This window comes from Eretmochelys imbricata, chromosome 3 (genome assembly GCF_965152235.1).
Source record: "Eretmochelys imbricata isolate rEreImb1 chromosome 3, rEreImb1.hap1, whole genome shotgun sequence".
NCBI lineage: Eukaryota > Metazoa > Chordata > Testudines > Cheloniidae > Eretmochelys > Eretmochelys imbricata.
Window position 1 is genome coordinate 39,181,045 of NC_135574.1, and position 21,178 is coordinate 39,202,222.

The window sequence follows — 21,178 nt, forward strand, 5'->3', positions numbered from 1 at the left end:
TAACATTCCATTCAATCTCATATTTATTCACACACACACACACACACACACACACACACACACACACACACACACACACACACACACACACACACACACACACACACACACACACACACACACACACACACACACACTGGCCAGGTGGCCTGGACATGAGGAGGGAGCAGGGCCTTGTCAGATGCTCATCTGATGCTCCTGGAAGTTGGTTTGCAGAATCAGACCCCCCAAAGTTCTCACTTTTTAGAGTCTATTTTTATAGGAATTTCTTCCTATGCCAGTCTATGGGAATTGCTGCTTCATGCTGTTGCTGAATCAATCAGCAGATAGCACATTCCTGACGGCTCCAAGATGTTATCTTGTTCTTTGGTTCTCCCATTCTTGAGGCTGTTGGGTGGATTCCAGTCTGCCCTCCGGGGGGTCCTCTGGTTATTTCCACTTGACGCCTTCTTCAGCCGATGGACACTGGATTCTTAGGCTGGCACCTCCCTGATCATTCAGTTATTATCCACACCAAGCATCCATCCACATACATCCTCTATCTCTATTTTAATCACAATTGTTAATACAACAAAAGGGTGGGGAGTCTCTGGGTGCTGTTTCTGTTGTTAGAGTATTGCTTTGAGTCTCTCTCTCTGTGAATTGCTTGGAGAATAGACTCTGTCTTAGAATGTACTAACACAATTAGCAGCTTGCAAGTTTCACACATACAGGGAGAGAAACAGTACCAAAAACCAAGAGACCTCTTAATTAGTAATACCCTGGAATTTAAACTCTGGGGAATCAAACTCATTTGTGATTTTAATACAGAACTTCTTTAATATGATCCAACATATATTGATATGTTATATAAATTAATTATTTACATTTTTCTGCAGCTGTAAAAAATCCACACAAACTTTATCCTGAACTTCCCAATTACCATCCCACGGAGGGTAAGTACTACACTTTGAATTTATTTTATAAAGGCCACATGCAATGGGTGTGAGACTGTATGGGAATATTTTGGAAAACGTTATACTTTTTAAAAAAAATTCTGTGCTGCATCCCTTTGTTATATTTATTATCCAGACAAATCAAGATTTCCTTCTGGTTTTTTTATGTTTCAGAGTAGCAGCTGTGTTAGTCTGTATTCGCAAAAAGAAAAGGAGTACTAGTGGCACCTTAGAGACTAACCAATTTATTTGAGCATAAGCTTTCATGAGCTATAGCTCACTTCAATCTCTCTGGTCATGCAATCACAGACATGAAGGTCGCTATCTTAAAACAAAGAAACTTCAAATCCAGACTCCAGCGAGAAACTGCTGAATTGGAATTCATTTGCAAATTGGATACTATGAATTTAGGCTTAAATAGAGACTGGGAGTGGCTAAGTCATTATGCAAGGTAGCCTATTTCCTCTTGTTTTTTCCTACCCCCCCCCCCCAGATGTTCTGGTTTAACTTGGTTTTAAACTTGGAGAGTGGTCAGTTTGGATGAGCTATTACCAGCAGGAGAGTGAGTCTCTGTGTGTATGGGGGTGGGTTTTTGGAGGGGGGTGAGGGAGTGAGAGAACCTGGATTTGTGCAGGAAATGGCCTAACTTCATTATCATGCACATTGTGTAAAGAGTTGTCACTTTGGATGGGCTATCACCAGCAGGAGAGTGAATTTGTGTGGGGGGGTGGAGGGTGAGAAAACCTGGATTTGTGCTGGAAATGGCCTAACCTGTTGCTCACTTTAGATAAGCTATTACCAGCAGGACAGTGGGGTGGGAGGAGGTATTGTTTCATATTCTCTGTGTATATATAAAGTCTGCTGCAGTTTCCACGGTATGCATCTGATGAAGTGAGCTGTAGCTCACGAAAGCTCATGCTCAAATAAATTGGTTAGTCTCTAAGGTGCCACAAGGACTCCTTTTCTTTTTGTGAATACAGACTAACACGGCTGTTACTCTGAAAGAAATGAGGATTTCACATCCCAGCTATTGATAAGTGAGTTCTTGCCAGACAAGATGCTATCAAACTAAGTTTCCTTTTACATTTTCTAGGCACTTCTCTTTCTCTGGAGGCGATAGGCATTATCAGGACAGGATTGTATTCCTAACAGCCCAATAGCACCTGATTTCAATGTGACTAGTTTGGAATGTGAGGATGTAACTGTTCGCTTCCTAGCTTATGGCTGCCTCTGCTGCTTAGCCAAAGGCCTTAGCCTAAGCACAGGTCCTCAGACTGTCACAGTAAGAGAAGGCCCTTACACCGGCAGACAGTTATTTTGATTCTTTCTTTTGTACCTCTATAACTAGCCAAGTGATAAGAATACACCTAAATTCTTAGAGTATAGGCCTTTACAGACAGGCCTGAATATCTATATCCTAACAGTACTCCTTTTCTTTTTACCTTTATCTTGTTCCCTGGCTTTATGCTCAGACAGCAGGTGAATCTCACCTTCCTTTCTGTCTCCTTGTGGCCTAACTTCTTACATTTCAAAAATCCTTTTCCCCCATTCAATATACATGTTCAGTCCTATAAATAGACTATATTTAATGATACCACCTTAATGAGGCAAAGGAGATCACTATGACATAATAACCTTTGACCAAGTCTACCCTCTCGTCTCTGTGCACAAAGTAGTGTAAATCCTGTTTTAAATAAACAAATACCCACAATGGTCAAATCTGATTAGCATCATAAGGTTAGTTTGCCATTGAATTTACATCCTTTCACAGGATTATGCAATGGTTTGAGATTATAAATCTGCTTTTTGGTGTAACACAGAGATCACTTGTGCTGTGGTCTGGACTGTCAAGTTTTCTGAGGTCATAACAAGGGCCTGGCTCATTTTCATGCCTAACTCATTTATGATTCTGTGGCACCCAGCACCACTTGTAGTTTATGGAGTTTGTACTGTGAGAGCTTGCCATCACAGATCATTAGAAGTAATTTTGAAGCCCAAACAATTTAACCTTTCTTCTGCACCTGGCAGAACCCTATGGACAAAGTGGTAAATTCACTTAGAGAATGTTTAAGCCCATGTGGCTTTTGTTTCCCCAAGTATGTCTCACCCTTCCAATGGAAAAAGCAAGTTTGCATTGATCTCCTGAAACCACTTATAAGGTCCACAAACTATTTTGCAAGGCAGTGTAATATAATATTATCCAAATAAATTGGATAGGCTTTTTGATCTATAAAATACATTAGCTGCTTGTCAACCATGAAGTTTTATACAGACAGTAAGTCTTGGACAGTGCGAAGATCAGACCCAAAACTTTGGTACTGCATAAACATACACATTGTCTCACATACACACAATGCTTAAAAAAAATTAAAATATTTCACCAGAATGTTTCAATGTGTTTTCAATTTAAAAATTTACAAGTAAAAATAACTACAATGATCCAGTTATATTAAAAACCATTACAAAAACAAATTAGTTGTGGTGTTCAAAACATCCACGAAGTATGATTTAATTTAACCCCAAGGTCTTGACCAGTGTCCCAATTACGTTATCTCATGTGCACAAATCATTAATAAATTAACACGATGCATTTTTAAACACACAAAAAGAGAAAAAAAGTTAAAACTTATAATACTTAAAAATATTTAATCTTCATTTTAACCACCTACCTTATTGCTTCACCTCTGCCCTCTCTGTTTGTAGTTTTCTTAAAAGGAAAAGTTATTTCTTGTAATTTCTGATAGTAATACATATACTTGTTGGGGAAAAGTGTTCAATTTAGGAGATAGGTGTCAGGTTTCATTGGCAACGTCCAGTCCTACTTCTGAAAACCAAACGGGAGAAATGCACACAGGGGAAAAGACAGAGGTGGAAAAAAGATAGGAAAATTCTACTTTTTTCTGTAATATTTGGTTTCTGGAAACCCACAGAAACATCACACATTCTCTAACCTTTTTAGAAACATTGGAACCTGACAAACATTTGTCACAGTCAGGCTGCTAAAATAGAACTTTCAGTTCTGCCTCTTCTGAAGGGGAGAGGGAGTTGGGGGTTGGTGATATTTTGTCTTAGGGTATGTCTACACTGGCAAGGTTTTGCCCCACAAGTTATACCACTTCTATTAAAACGCTGGAATTAAACCACTGTTGTGTGTCCACACTGCGCTCCTTGTGACCCTGGAGCGCATCCACATTAGCAGCTCTTGCAATGGGAAAGAGAGCAGTGCATTGTGGTAGCTATCCCACTGTGCAACTCGCCACAGGGTGCTTTGGGAAGGGTTTGCAATGCCTCTTGGGGAAGGCATAGTGTCACATGATGCAGGTTTCTCAATCCCATTGTTCCATGGGCATCCTACCACATTGCCAGCTGCTTTTCAACTGAAGTGTGTGGGGAGGGGAGTGTGTGTGTGTGTGTATGTATGGGGGAGAGACAGTGTGTTTTGGGGGACAGAGTGTGTCAGCATGCTGTCTTGTAAGTTCAGACATCAGCAGAAAGCAACCATTCCTAAGGCAGGGAGAGGGGGAAAACCCGACATCAGCCCCTGCCTCCTTCCCTAGGCTCTTTGCACAGCAATCTCCTCTCTCTCTCTCTCTCTCTCTCTCTCACACACATACTCACACACACACACACACTGCCTCTGTGTTCAACAGCATGAGCATTCTGCATTAATGGTTTGCTTTGTGTTCCATAACAGGTTAGCACAGCATGCTTCGAAAGGGGCGGGGCGCATGTCTCCAGGGCAGGCTGAGTTCAAAACAATGAGCAGAGCGGTCACTTGAGGCATTGTGGGACAGCTCTGGAAGCCAATTACAGAGCAGAAAGCAATCAAGTATTTACATTGGCAATAGAGTGCCAGAGCCTCTGCACAAATAGTCTTACGACTCTCGTCGAGGTGGTTTTTTTGCAACTCTGCAAATGAGGAGTTTCTGCGCACAAAGAGGCTTGGCAGTGTGCACACGTCTGCAGTTTGAGTGCAAAAAGCTGCTTTACTGCGCAGAAACTTGCCAGCGTAGACAAGCCCTACTCAGCAGACCAATTTTCCTTGCATAGTAGTCCTGTCATCCAGGATATCTGCAGCCTTATAGGTATTATGCAGCTCTGAAAACTAGAGATATTTTCTGTCATTAAGCTCTAAAATGCTGATATCTTATTCTTGTAGTAAAGAGATAAATGGCACATAAGAAAATTGCTGCTAAGACTAAGGCCCTGATCCTGCAACCTGGTCTTTTAGCACTGACCCCTGTATTTATGTGTAGTGCCAAGACTGATTTAAACAGGACCCCACCTAGGAGCGGAGGCCTGTGCTACCAAGTTACCATTGCAGGGTTAAGGCCTGTTATATTATTCAGGTCCTTAAGTAATATTATATGGTTTCAACATTTAACATAAATCTCTTCTGTTGCCAGTGAAGAAAACTACAATAATTTGTAGACAACACATAGAAGTAGAAATAAAATTAATCCTCTAGAAGCCATGTTTTAGATTTTATATCATAAACATTATTGCTGGAATACTAGACCTTAGCATATAGCAACAGTATGTCCATTGTCATCAGTAGGAAGGGGTTAATTGCAAAAAAAAAAATAACAGTAACAGAAGAGTTGAAACATTTTATACTTCTATGATGTTACATGAAAGAAGAATTTGATTTGTGTTTGAGACATTTTTAATTATCTACAATGGAGACCTTCTGAGTTATCTTGATGAGTAAAGTTTTATATAACCTGTTTCAAGTCCAAGACAGAATATTAAATTAAAAAACATGTCTCTAAACTGATACTGTGATACTTGATTCATATGCAAGCAGAGCAGACTGAGTTTTTATACAGCTCAATTCTGTCAAGACTAATTCTTAGATTAATGCACTAAAGTGTAAATGGTGTTTCCAAAGGAAGATTTTAAACGTTATCAGAAATGGGAAATATTACATATTTTAGTGCCTGTTTCTTTAAAGTGTTGTAAATCACTAGGAATTATTACAACTCTGAACATAAAACATCACAGTAGTACCATTATTAACTAAATAGGCTGGGATTATCAAAGAAATCTCATGGATTTGGCCATACAGCTCCCTTAGGGTCTTTTGAAATTCCTGTCCTAGCAAATACCATTGTGGTTGGCAGAAACCAATTCTCCATCTACTGGAAGAAGTCACTGATTTTAATCTGACTTTTCAAAAAGAAGCTTTGAGTCTCTATCTTTTAGTTTTTAAAAAAATGTTCTTTTTGAAAAATGTTACATATTACCTTTTTTGTTTGTTTGTCTTGCTTCCTGTTTGCCATCTTGCAAAAGAACCTATACCCCCTCTGTCACAAAGTAGCATGTCTTACTCTATCAGGTAGCTAAGAAACAAAAATGATGGTCAATTATAGCTCATATGATGAGACCATTAACTTCCTCCTTAGTCTTTTTGCATTTTGGAAGCATTCGCCATGGTATGGGAAGTTTGGTGTTTCTGATTCACATCCTCAAATGTTAACACCCTATTCCACCCTATGAGGGTAGAATACTTTGGAGATAATTGAGATAAGACCAGAAAAGAGATCTTGTAATTGCACATAGGCCAACTGACCAAACATCCACATGTGCCTCCTTGCCCTACTAGAAGCAGAGATTTGTAGAGAGGGGATTTTTCAATTTCTTTGTGTTCCAGCTTGACACCCCAGGTGTCTTCCTGAGCTTATGAGAAACCTACCAGTGCTTCCAATCGTCCTTCACGCACTAGCTTTTTTATTGCAACTGCACAAACGACATCTGAAGTGTTTCTTCAGCAACCTTAGGGCTTCTCTTTACTGCTAAAAAATCTGTTTTTAATGCATATGAGCAATCCTGAGCTAAAAACACAGTGAAGAGAAGGCCACTTTAATTTTACCACCGGCACTGAACCTCAGGCGGTGTGTATAGGGCTGACATTGGCGAAAAGCCGAGAGATAGGACAGGAGAAAGATAGTGGGGATAGAAAGAAACACATGAAGGAAAGGATAATAGAGCAGGATCTCACATGTATCAGGCTGGGGTTCTCATGCTGGTGATGGTCAGGGGTCCCCACTAGTGCACTGAGGTCTGAAATTTGGGAGGGAATGGGGTCTGAAGCTGGAGTTGTTTTCAGACTTCTGTGCTCCAACTCAGACTACTTGGGGAGGACTGGTTCTTGCCTTGGCAGACTGAAGTGATTATTTTCCAAGTTAGGAAACCATCAGGGAACAGCTGGGATAGCAGAGAAAAGGGAATAATTTCAGAGCCTTCCTCCCCCAAGCTGTGTTAGTCCAGGGAGCTCAAAGATCAACTGGAACAAGGTCGAGGCATAGTGGCCTCGTTTTGGATTGGATTTTTAAGCTATTCTGTCATACAAAGAATATTTCAGGTAGACTTGTACAGTCTGTGCAAAATAGAAGTGGGGAATCAAGATCTTACTTGAAACAGAAAGCTAGTTACAACTTTAAATACACACTGAATACCATCTCACCAATTGCTTTACAATTTCACAGCACTATGAAGATATTAATGGCTCTTAAGGACATCCTGTGTGGTAGATAAGAATCCTTATTTCCCATTCCACATTTGAAGAAGCTGAGACAGAAATTTTACTGACCTATCTCAGAGATACTGTAGTTTACTGATTTAGTCATGGAGCTGGGAATTGGGAGGCTTTAGTTGTAATCCTAGTTCTGCCACAGATTTGCTGTGTGATTTTATGAAAGTTTCTTCATAGACTCTCACATATTAGGCCAGAAGGAACCATTAGATTAGTCCCAGTTTAGATCATATAATCTGACTTCTTGTTTAGCACAGAGCATTGAATTTCACTCAGTTATTCATGTATTCAACTGGTGGTTGAACTAAAGCATATCTTCTATAGATGCTGTCACATCATCTGGAGTGGCTAATGAGAATGAGTGTCAGCCTCAGGGCAGACTGCAAAAAGCAGGGCAGAAACCCCAAACTGGTTGTATGTTCTATAATTATGTTTCATCAATGCAGTAAAAAGTGTGAACTCCTAAAGCACTATAACAATCTTACCACAGAGTTTGACAGTCCCCTTGGGCATTCCAATCTATCTTGCCACCTTGGCAAGCTGAATTTATGTAATAGATGGTCACTTTACACAAAAATCTCATAAATATTCAGATTACTTCCACACGCAAAGGACCAGTCATTTACCCCAGGTCATTTGTACTTAGATCTCAATGCCTGTAGCCAGTCCTGTAATAAACTTAGTAAGGATTTATTAACTAAGAAAAGAAATAGTAGAGTTATTTACAAAGTTAAAACAGGAAACATACATACACAAATGAATTACAGTCATAGGTTTAGAAGGGTATTATCGGCTTCTATAATAAGCAGCTCTATGTGTCCTTTAGGGCTGACCCATGCCATGCAGCATGGGGATCTCTTGCTTTATATTTAGGAACCTTTGCCCCTCAGAGTCCAGACAGCATAAAAGATCCAATTTCTTCTTGTCCTTTTTTTTTCTTCTTGTCTTGTCTTTGTCTGTCATTACCCCAGAATCCAAGGTCATGGGTGAGCTGTCCGCACATAACCTCTTCATGAGGCATGTGGGGAGCAATTGACAAAGTCTTTGTTTCACAATGGCCAATTTCGATTTAGTAGCCTTTCCTGGTGGGCAGGAAATAACACCTCCTGGGGTAAACTTACATTTCACACTTAGTAATGCTTTTCCCTGGACTGTAGGGAATTTGCAATCTTAACAAACATTTTTGTAGTTACATAGAATCATAGAAGATTAGGGTTGGAAGAGACCTCAGGAGGTCATCTAGTCCAACCCCCTGCTCAAAGCAGGACCAATACCAACTAAATCATCCTAGGCAGGGCTTTGTCAAGCTGGGCCTTAAAACCTCTAAGGATGGAGATTCCACCACCTCCTTAGGTAACCCATTCCAGTGCTTCACCTAGTGAAATAGTTTTTCTTAATATCCAAGCTAGACCTCCCCTACTGCAACTTGAGACCATTGTTCCTTGTTCTGTCATCTGCCACCACTGAGAACAGCCTAGCTCCATCCTCTTTGGAACCCCCCTTCAGGTAGTTGAAGGCAGCTATCAAATCCCCCCTCACTCTTCTCTTCTGCAGACTAAATAAACCCAGTTCCCTCACTTCTCCTCATAAGTTGTGTGCCCCATCCCACTGATCATTTTCACTGCCCTCCGCTAGACTCTCTCCAATTTGTCCATATCCTTTCTGTAGTGGGGGCCCCAAAACTGGATGCAATACTCCAGATATGGCCTCACCAGTGCAGAACAGAGGGGAATAATCACTTCCCTCGATCTTCTGGCAACGCTCCTACTAATGCAGCCCAATATGCCATTAGCCTTGTTGGTAACAAGGGCACACTGTTGACTAATATCCAGCTTCTCATCCACTGTAATCCCCAGGTCCTTTTCTGCAGAACAGTCCCCAGCCTGTAGCAGTGCATGGGATTCTTCTGTCCTAAGTCCAGGACTCTGCACTTGTCCTTGTTGAACCTCATTAGATTTCTTTTGGCCCAATCCTCCAAAATTTGTCTAGGTCACTCTGGATTCTATCCCTACCCTCCAGCATATCTACCTCTCCGACCCACTTTGTGTCATCCGCAAACTTGCTGAGGGTGCAATCCATCCCATCAAACAGATCATTAATGAAGATTTTGAACAAAAACAGCCCCAGGACAGACCCCTGAGGCACTCCACTTGATACCAGCTACCAACTAGAGATGGAGCCTTTGATCACTACCCGTTGAGTCTAATGATCTAGCCAGCTTTCTATCCATCTTATAGTCCATTCATCCAGCCCATACTTCTTTAACTTGCTGGCAAGCATACTGTGGGAGACGGTATCAAAAGCTTTGCTAAAGTCAAGGTATATCATGTACACTACTTTCCCCATATCCACAGAGCCAGTTATCTCATCATAGAAGGCAATCAGGTTGGTCAGGCTTGACTTGCCCTTGGTAAATCCATGTTTACTGTTCCTGATCCCGTCTTCTCCAAGTGCTTCAAAATTGATTCCTTGAGGACCTGCTCTATGATTTTTCCAGGGACTGAGGTGAGTTTGACTGATCTGTAGTTCCCCAGATTCTCCTTCTTCCCTTTTTTAAAGACGGGCACTATATTTGTCTTTTTCCAATCATCCGGGACCTCCCATGATTGCCACGAGTTTTCAAAGATAATGGCCAATGTTTCTGCAATCACATCAGCCAACTCTCTCAGAACCCTTGGATGCATGACATCCGGCCCCATGGATTTGTGCTTTTCTAAATAGTCCTTAACCTGTTCTTTTACCACTGAGGGCTGCTCACCTTCTCCTCATACTGTGCTGCCCAGTGCAGCAGTGTGGGAGCTGACCTTGTCTGTGAAGACCAAGGCAAAAAAAAGGATTGAGTGCTTCAGCTTTTTCCAGATCTGTCACTAGCTTGCCTCCCCCATTCAGGAAGGGTCCCACACTTTCCCTGACCACCTTCTTGTTGCTAAACATACCTGTAGAAACCCTTCTTGTTACCCTTCACATCCCTTCCTAGCTGCAACTCCAGTTGTGCTTTGGCCTTCCTGATTGCACCCCTGCATGCTCGAGCAATATTTTTATACTCCTCCCTAGTCATATATCTGAGTTTCCACTTCTTATAAGCTTCCTTTTTGTGTTTAAGCTCACCCGAAGATTGCTCTGTTAAACTAAGCTGGTCGCCTGCCATATTTGCTGTTCTTTCTGCACATCGGGATGGTTTGTTCCTGCACCTTCAATAAGGCTTCTTTAAAATACAAACAGCTCTCCTGGACTCCTTTTCATAGAATCATAGAAGATTAGGGTTGGGGGAGACCTCAGGAGGTCATCTAGTCCAACCCCCTGCTCAAAGCAAGACCCACACCAACTAAATCATCCCAGCCAGGGCTTTGTCTAGCTGGGCCCATACAAACTCTAAGGATGGAGGTTCCACCACCACTCTAGGTAACCCATTCCACGGCTTCACCACCCTCCTAGTGAAATAGTGTTTCCTAATATCCAACCTACACCTCCCCCACTGCAGCTTGAGACCACTGCTTCTTGTTCTGTCATCTGCCACCACTGAGAACAGTTGAGCTCCATCCTCTTTGGAACCCCCCTTCAGGTAGTTGAAGGCTGCTATCAAATCCCCCCTCACTCTTCTCTTCTGCAGACTAAATAAACCCAGTTCCCTCAGCCTCTCCTCATAAGTCATGTGCCCCAGCCCCCTGATCATTTTTGTTGCCCTCTGCTGGACTCTCTCCAAATTGTCCACATTCTTTCTGTAGTGGGGGCCCCAAAACTGGACGCAATACCCCAGATGTGGCCTCACCAGTGCCAAATAGAGGGGAATAATCACTTCCCTCAGTCTGCTGGCAATGCTCTTACGAATGCAGCCCAATATGCCATTAGCCTTCTTGGTAACAAGGGCACACTACTGACTCATATCCAGCTTCTCATCCACTGTTATCCCCAGGTCCGTTTCTGCAGAACTGCTGTTTAGTTCCCCTCATATTAGCCTCCCAGGCAATCCTGCCCATCAGTTCCCTGAGGGAGTCAAAGTCTGCTTTTCTGAAGTCCAGGGTCCGTATTCTGCTGCTCTCCTTTCTTCCTTTTGTCAGAATCCTGAACTCGACCATCTCATGGTCACTGCTGCCCAGGTTGCCACCCACTTCTACTTTCTCTACCGATTCTTCCTGCTTGTGAGTAGCAGGTCAAGAGGAGCATTGGCCCTGGTTGGTTCCTCCAACACTTGCACCAGGAAGTTGTCCCCAACGCTCTCCAATAACTTCTTGGATTGTCTGTGCACTGCTGTATTGTTCTCCCAGTAGATGTCAGGGTGATTGAAGTCCCCCATGAAAACCAGGGCCTGTGATCTGGAAACTTCTGTTAGTTGTCTGAAGAAAGCCTCGTCTACCTCATCCTCCTGGTCTGGTGGTCTATAGCAGATGCCCGCCACGACATCACCCTTGTTGCTCTCACCTCTAAACTTAACCCAAAGACACTCAACACGCTTTTCTCCAGTTTCATATGGAGCTCTGAGCAATTATACTGCTCTCTTACATACAGAGCAAATGCTTAAACATTACTTTATAATATGGGATACAGATATTGTAAGTAGGAATAATACATGTAGCATCCTACAAGCATTCCATAAAGTCTAAACAATAAACACATTTGTTATAACTCTAATATTTATTTTGATAGTGCTAACAAACAGGTAAATGGGACTGGTTTCCAGCTGTGCATTTGTAAGTGTTCAATAAGGGAGAATCCAGGTTTTCATGACAGTGTGTTCCAATGGTTAATTAATCACCCTCACTATTCAAAAAAAAGCACACATTTTTAATGAATTTATCTGGTTTCAGATTCCAGCTATTGGTTCTTTTTATGCCTTTCTCCAATTTAAGATCCATTTAGTTTCCAGTATTTTCTCCCGTTGAAGATGCTGGAATCAAGTCACCCTTCAGTCTTCTTTTTGATAAAATAAACAGACTGAGCTTTAAGTCTGTCAATGAAAGGCATATTCTTTGGTCCTCAAATAAATGTGGATCTTTTCTGTCCCCTCTCCAATTTTTCACCATTATTTTAAAATATGGGCACCAGAACTGGACACAATATTCCAGTACAGATTTTACCAATGACACGTACTGAAGTAAAATCACTTTCATCCTTACTGCTCCCTTGTTTATACATCCAAGGATTTAGCTCTTTTTGCTGTAGCATTGCACTGGGAGATTATGTTCAGTTGTTTGTCCACTATGACCCCAAAATTCTTTTTAATCCTTTTGCTCTCCAGAATATTGTCCCCCATTCTGTAAGTATGGCCTGAATTCTTTGTTCCTAGAGTATGACCTTGCCTTTGGTTGTATTAAATCCAAATTGTTCTGTATGACTGCCCTGTCCTCATCATTATTTATTACTTCACCAACCTTTGTCATCCACAGACTTTATCAGCAGTAATTTTTATTTACTTCCAGATCATTAATAAAATGACTGTATAGCATTGGGTCTTCAACAAATCCCTTCAGAAACCTCATTAGAAATACCCCAGTCAATGATGATTCCCCATTGACAACTTTTTTGAGATTTTATTTGTATTAGTGTAGTGCTTAGGAACCCTAGTCATGATCTAGGCACTGTACAAAAACAGAACATGGCCATGGCCCAAAGATCTTACAATATAGGCCTTCAAGGGACCTCCTGTGTCACTAAATCCAGTCCTTTGCTTTCTCAGGCAATCCCATCATATAATTCCATTCATAAATTTATCAAACTCCATCTTAAAACTAGTTAGGCTGTTTAGCCCCACTACTCATATTAGAAAGCCTTTCCAGACCCTCACTCCTCTGATGATTAGAAACCTAATTTCCAGACTAAATATATTCGTGTCCAGTTTGTACCCATTTGTTCTTGTGCCAACATTGTCCTGTATATTAAAAAGCCCTTCTCCCTCCCTGGTGTGTTCTCCCCTCCTCCCTCTTCAATGTATTTCTAGAGAGCAATCAGATTCCCCGTTAGCCTTCATTTTTCTAGGCTAAACAAGCCAAGCTCTTTTAATCTCCTCTAATAGGATAGGCTCTCCATTCCCCTGATCATTCTAATAGCCCTTCTCTGCACCTGCTCCAATTTGAATTCATCTTTCTTAAACATGGGTGACCAGAATTGTACACTGTATTCCAAATGAGGTCTCACGAGCCTGGCACAATGGCATTAATATACTTCCTGTCTCTATTGTAAATACCTCACCTGATACATCCTAGGATCACATTTGCTTTTATTTTTATGGCCACATTACACTGATGGCTCATTGTCATCCTGTGATTGACTAATATCCCCAGGTCTTTCTCCTCCATTTTCATTTCCAGCTGATGAGCCACCAGTTTATAGCATATTTTTGTTAGTCCCTAAATGCATGAACTTGCACTTAACGCTATTAAATTCCATCCTGTTTCTGTTACTCAAGTCCTCTGGGTCATCCAAGTCTGTTTTTATAATATTACAGTCTTCCTCTGTATTGATGATGCCTCCCAGCTTCGTGTCATCAGCAAATTTTATTAGCACTTTCCTACTTGGTGTTGTCAGTGAAAAAATTAAGATCAGCAACTCAGCAACAAAGAAATCAAGAGAGATCTGATCTTGATGAAGATGAAGTCAAGTCAGTGGCCCTTTTGGTGAGTGGGCAAGTTGAACCAAGGCTGCAGGTTGAATTAAGAGGTGATGGCAAGGAAATGTGTATCTAAGAGTTGGCTGGATCATCAATATGGAAGTTGATGTCTCAGAGAGTAAGCGTGGAAGATTGCGAGGAGAAGAAGAGAGACCAGGAGTTGAAATCAGAAAGACTGACTGATTGGGAGGAGTTGGGGGAATGCTAGATGACTGCAAGCCCAGGTAACACTACAAGAAGAGCAATGCATACTGCAACAGGAGCACGTAGAGAAAGACAAGGAAATAAAGGAGGTATGTCAGAAAAGTAAGAAAGAGTTGCTTGACAAAAAAGCAAGAGAAACCAAAGAAGCATCAGTGAGAAGTGACTCTAAGGCAGGGGTTCCCAAACTTGGAAGCAGTGGCCCAGCCTGTGCTGCTTCCCGCAGCTCCCATTGGCCAGGAACAGTGAAACCACGGCCACTGGGAGCTGCGAGCGGCCATACCTTAGGTAAACAAGCAGACGCTCAAGTAAACAAAGTGTCTCACAGCCCGCCAGGGGCTTACCCTGAACAAGCTGCAAACCAAGTTTGGGAACCCCTGCTCTAAGGACACATCTTCACTATGGAGTTATATCGGTGCTGCTGCAATTGATGCAGCAGCATCAATGTAGCGGGTCTGGTGAAGACATGCTAAATTGACGGGAGAGCGCTCTCCCATCAATTTCTGTACCCCACCCCTTCGAGAAAATGAAGGTAAGTTGATGAGAGAGTGTCTCTCGTTGACACAGCACGTTATAGATACTGCGGTAGGTGGATCTAGATATGTCGACTTTAGCTACGTTATTCACGTAACTGAAGTAGTGTAACTTAGATCGATTTGCTGTGGTAGTGTAGACAAGACCAAAGAAACTCTTTCAGTTGTAAAAGCAATTGTCAGCATCATCCCAGAGTTACAGTGGTATTGGAAAAGAGAAGGATGGAAAATTGTTAACAATGAAAGCAGAACAAAAGAAACAAGGGTGAGGACATTTTAATGACATGCTCAACCAACTAGAGCCAACAATTCCAATTAATGGATGAAAAGTAGGTGAAGAATTGAACATTTCACTGTTAGAAATTTCAGAAACAGAAATAGGATTCTGTTTGATTCTTTTCAAGATCATTGCTGAAATGTATAAAGCTGGTGAGGAAACAGTGGAACATGAAATACATAAACTGTGTAATATTGTTTAGGAGAAAGAACTCTGCCCAGAGGATTGGAAGAAAGGTGTGATCTGTAAATTATCAAAGAAAGTCACCCAACTGGTGTGCGATAATTGGCAAGAAATAATACTACTTTCATGTCCCAGAAAGGTGTTCTACAGCATACTGTGGAACAGAATCAAACTGGTAATAGATGTAATGAGCAAGCAGGCTTTAGACCAAAAAGATCATGTGTAGCTCACATCATTACCTGAGACAATTGATTGAGAAATGACTCGTATACCAGAGAAGGCCAGGGTTGGGACAAATGTCTCCAGAGGTGAGGAGGGAATGGATGTGAGATCTGGATTTGTGTTGGTGGAAGGACTGGGGAAATTGGTTTGGAGAGGAAAGAGGAGAAGGTAGAGCTTGTGGGGGCTGTAGATTGTTGATGGTAATAAGAATGAGGGAAGGAAGAGGATGACAAATGGTATAAGGCAGAAGAGGGGTGTGGTGAGAGCCATAGGAGAGTGCCAGATAGACAAGTTTACTGTCAGCCAGTACTTAATCCATCTAATATGTGCTTTATTGATATTGTATAATATTATATTTTAATCAGAATGTTGTGCAGTACTAAATCAAAGTTACTTAACCTCTTAATCTGTTTCCCCTCTGTAAAACAGAAAGCATACTTACTATTTTAAAGGGATATTTGTGAAGTTTACATAAGTATTATAAAGTGCAGTCAGTGTGAAAATTATTAAATTCACAACATGATTCAGTGACAGAGGAGAGATTAGAATTCAAGAACTCCCAGCCCTAAATTCAATTCACTAGACCATCATGTTTGAAGAATTTTTTTCTTTGTCTGTTTCTTTGCTTAGCAGCCTTTCACTAGTTTCTGAAATCCCAGATTTGATGCGGGATCAATATGTATTTTAAAGTCCATATGTTGTGAGTATGCAAAGACACACATGGCTTTAATGTCTCCTTTAACGTGTGTCTCAGGAAGTTCACTGGCAGCATACAAGGTTCCCAAACTACAAGTTAGTTTTATAATCCGTTGCCCCACACTGTCTGATACTAATCAATGCTCATTAAGGCCAACAGAAACCAACAAATCTGGAGTTTGTAGGCCTACCTGTTTCTAAGGGCTTGTCTTCACTACCGGGGAGATCGACGCTGCTGCAATCGATTCAGCGGGTGTCAATTTAGCAGGTCTAGTGAAGACCAGCTAAATCAAAGGCAGAGCTCCCCGAGAACAGTAAGGTAAGTCGACTAGAGAATGTCTCCTGTCGATGCAGCGCAGTGAAGACACCAGGGTAAGTCGACCTAAGCTACGTTGACTCGAGCTACGTTATTCACATAGCTGGAGTAGCGTAACTTAGGCCAACTTACCCCAGTAGCGAAGACAAGCCCTGAGACACAAAGTAAAAAAAGGGGAGGGGGCTTCAGAAGCTTCCCCAAAAGCAAATTACACCTCAGATTTGGAACTCTGGCATCTCACAAATTACTTGTCTGGTTATCCTGAAACCTTCCAGGAAAACCTCCATTGTCATAAGATCCTGATCATGACTTTACACGTGGATTGGAAAGTTCTGGTATTTACTGTGCTTGGGGTGGTGAAAATCATAATTGCATTTATATTGGGGAAAATAGCTTCTAATCACTGGCATTTAAATTTTGAAAAGCCTGATGAAGAATTACAGTTAGTAGCCACTTGTTCTTTAAATTTACTCTGAACCAATTTTATTTCAAAATCAGCAGCCTTTCTATATTTTTTGTCAAGATCAAGTCTATTCACAGACATCACAGTGTCTGGGATATAGCTGAAATGGTTCTCCTAGGTGATGCTACTGGGCAAATTCAGAGGGAAGACCAAATGTGATGTGGATCTTTGAGAGCATTGTAATTTTTCCATTCACAGATACCTCAAATTACATGTACTGGTGGTGTTGATGAAGTACATTACAAGTTTGATATAGGCAACATTTGTATTTAGAACCTTAGAGACAGTAATACTCTTTTCCCAGAAGTTCCACAGTCCTGAAATTCGAAAGTAGGCTTTCTCCACAAGGGGCTAGATGACACTCTTTTTATTTCACTTGCTCCAGCATTCATTTTCAGCTCACCTATCCTATGTATGACAACACTGGCACTGTCTTGGCAAGTCTCAGAGCTGACTGGGAAGAGATTTAACCAGGGATCCAGTGTTCATCTATTTATTCTCATTCATCTTGTTCCACACTGTAGAAATACTTTCACAGTGACAAAGGCCACCATGGGAGAGACGCAAGTGTCTGCAAATTCTGTGTTGCTGGCAGTCTCCTCACAGGACTTCAGAATTTTGATCGCAAACATGGCTAAGGTCCACTCTACCTAAGTCTTTTGCCTCCTCAAAGCAAAAAATGTCAGGGAGTGCCTGTTTTGCACCAGATTTTGTAGCATGTGATATCTGGAGTTTCATCTTGTATCCTGAGGGGGCATGCCCTTGAGAATTTTCATCTTTACAGAACACAGTCAATTTAGCAGTGTTACTCTGAGAGGAATGGTTTTTTCTCTCTCCGTTCTGGCCCAAGAAATTTTAAATGGTGGCTTCAAATTGTACTAACTAAGATTGGTCAAAATTGAAATGCAGATACATTTGCATGGCAACAGGTGCAGCTTAGATGACTATTTGAGATTTAAGCAGTTTTATCTGGATCAGAAATGTGGTAATCACTATGGTAGAAGACTGGTTTTCTAGAGATCTTAGGGAAAAGTCTAAAACACTTGAAAAATCCAGCATATCTCTTTCTTAAGCTGAGGGAGACACAGGCATTTTGATTAAACAGAATTGTGAATGAGAATTCATAAGATTAGGTCTGTGCAGTATTCAGAAAGAGGCTGTTAACATGATCAGGATGTACCTATTTATAGAATCAAGGATGATAGGTATTTCAAAAATGATGGGTCTGAATTTTCTCTCATGCACAATAGAATTATATTGGTTGTAAAAAACTAGTGATCTCAGTGTATTTACTTCTGATTAACATAAGTATGAGAATAGATTTAGGCCTACAGAGTGCTATATAAAAATCGAAACCATGCCATGTATAGTAGGCATATTAACTAGACCTTTTTCTGTCATTCCCCTCTGTTGTTGCTACTCACTGTCTACAATTTACTGTGGAATAGGAGATGTACTGGTTCCATTTAATTTTGTAAATAAATTTGTCATCTCTGTTGTATAATTTCAAGGTGCAACAGAGCAGACATTTTTGAAATAGGATGATGATTAGCTACTAATAACAATAATTCAGTGAAAGTTGAATCAAATATTTAGTATCACTACTTAATATGTTAATAAAATTATTGCTATTCATAACATTAATTTGTACCTATGTATATAGGCACTTAAATAGGACATATGTCTGTATTTGGGTAAACTGCATATTAAATTGGGACTAAAAAGGAGAATTATGGAAAACGTAATATTATTAGAATAATAAATCTACCCTCGAGGAAAGGACAAATATATGTCAGAATCAAACAGTAGCACTTCATGATGGAAGTAGAAGTGTTCACACACAAACCTATACAGTAGTATCTTCTTCCTTTTTATAGTAATATGTGGAGGAATTTATAGCAGATTATAACCTGTAAAAGCAACAAGCCAGCTCAAAGTGACTAATAGATATTTGTTTTAGAAGATCCTTACACAGAGGGATAATGTGGCATATCTATCATAAGCCTTAGTGACATGTGTACAAATTTAGTAAACATTCGGGAGTTAACCACTGGAAAGTACTTAGTTTTTAAAGGTTTTATCCAAGCCTGATCTATTTTTGTGGTTTCCTGGCCAGGCTTGTGACATGTTTATATTTAGTTACAGGAATAATAAAAATCCATTTCGTGGTCCCTCAGTATTAATTTTGTTGCCGTTAAGAACTGTATGTTAATACTAATAACAAAGTAGGAAATCCCAGGAAACTATTTCAGACTCTCTTTAATTTGGGATTCACTTTTACTAGGACCACAGTATTCTTAGGTTGTATGCAGTAAGTCAAATAATCAAATACTTTTTGGCTTATGTTGTGATAAACTGAGCAAAAATATGTAACATGTGTGACTCAGTTGGTCATATTGGAGCAAATACCTCATAAACCACATATAGTATTCTGAGCTAGCTGATTATAAGATATAAAGAGATTGAGGTCAGGACATGCTAGAATTAGAAAATATGATTCATGAATGTAATGGAAAGCTTGTATTTTGTTAAATATCTGAAGTAAATGCATTTATTCAGAAATCTGAAATTGTGTGCATTTTTAACTTTTGTCTCAGCATTTTTAATAATGTTTTGATTAAAAATATTAAATGGTTACTAGTAAATCACAGCACACATTCCAATACAAGAATATGTTTTGGGAGCAGGGCAGTACTTAATGTATTGTATCTAATTTACAAAAGGTAAAATATGTGAAATTAGTTGTGTGGCTCTAGAGAAATCTGATAACATAATATATTAGCTGATTTCTTGTTGTCTGAATTTTGGTTTTGGGGTTTTTTTCAAACATTTTGGCAAAGTGCCATGTAGTCAGTATATAGTATTTCTTCAGAATATTTATACATGCTAAAATGGCAATTCAGAACTATGTATTGTAGGAGGCTAGTGATGCTTTTTCCTAATCTTTCAAGTAAGGGCAGGAAGAAGGTAAAATTAAAAGTCTACTCTTCACCTAGGAAAGCAGTATTTAAGACTAACTAGACTTCCTTCAGTAATACAGCTGATTAGAAATTTGCCCTAGTCCCAAAAGTATCTCTAATCTTTTGTCACTAGCCCTAGTGTATCTACCCAAATGGCATTTTTTAAATCCATTAAATTGCCAACTACATCAAGAAAAGAGTGTTAAAGATTTTACATAGGCTGAGATTTTTTGACATTTTTTTTCTGAAATCCTAAGGAGAACTGTGGATTGTTTCGTTTATCTTTACCACAGGTATTACAATAATATCAACTTTTGCAATAAACCTTTGAGCTTTTAAAAGCTACTTTTGGTATATTTCTTCACTTTGCTTTCAACTAAATGAGATACATTAGAAAAGAAATCTTATTTGTAATACTTGAAATAATTGGATTCCTGGGATGCTGTCAATGAGATTGAATTACAGTCTATTACTATAATGAAAAGATCCACAATATTTAGTAGTGATGTTACAGTAATGGAAAAAATAGATTTTAATGCTACTTTAGTGTCAGTATTGCTCTCTGAGTAATTGCTGAAGGTGATCTGAAATGCTATCTTAAAAAATACAAAAAGTTGTTGAATATCCTGGCTAATTAACGGAATGCAAATGTAGACTTAAAACCTACTTATTTGTAAATTTTTAAATGAAGATTTGTAGATTATAATTGAAAATCATTGCTTCACTGAGTTCTGAACTGTGACAGTGGGCGAAATAACTGATACAGATACTGTGGTGATCACGGTATAAGAGCTTATATGGAATAGAAAAAGCAAGACAAGGAATACTCTGGTCAACTGTTCAAGAAGTCATCAGCACTAGTAGGGGAAGCAGTTTTTAACTCCTTGAACTTAGGTCTTAGTAAGTAAATAGCTTTATACTTAATCAGTTTTATAGAATTCTGTTACAATAGAATTATTCAAACAGTTTAAGGCCAGAAGAGATCACTATGGTGATCTGGTCTGGCCTCCTGTATGTCGCAGGCCAGATAAGATTATTTCAGGGGCAGTTGACCAGAAGGATTGATATTGCCATATACCATGATGTGATGCTTTTACTTACTCAGCCTGAAGTCACAGCTATACGGCATTGTGAACGCACATAAAATTTGCTCTGCATTGTAGCCCCTAGGTCTCTCAGTTATTATGCTTTCCCAAGTTCCTTTCTCCCACAGAATAACAATATTATGCATTAATTTTCTCTGGATGTATTAG

The 21,178-nt window shown here is 40.1% G+C and overlaps 1 protein-coding gene across 1 annotated transcript in view; it reads left to right on the plus strand.

Moving 5' to 3' along the window:
• Positions 1–21,178, plus strand: part of SH3YL1 (SH3 and SYLF domain containing 1) — a 74,502-nt gene that overhangs the window by 40,833 nt on the left and 12,491 nt on the right. The window contains exon 9 of the mRNA XM_077811471.1: positions 879–935. Coding sequence (XP_077667597.1) covers positions 879–935 — 57 coding nt within the window. The remainder of the gene's footprint in view (positions 1–878; positions 936–21,178) is intronic.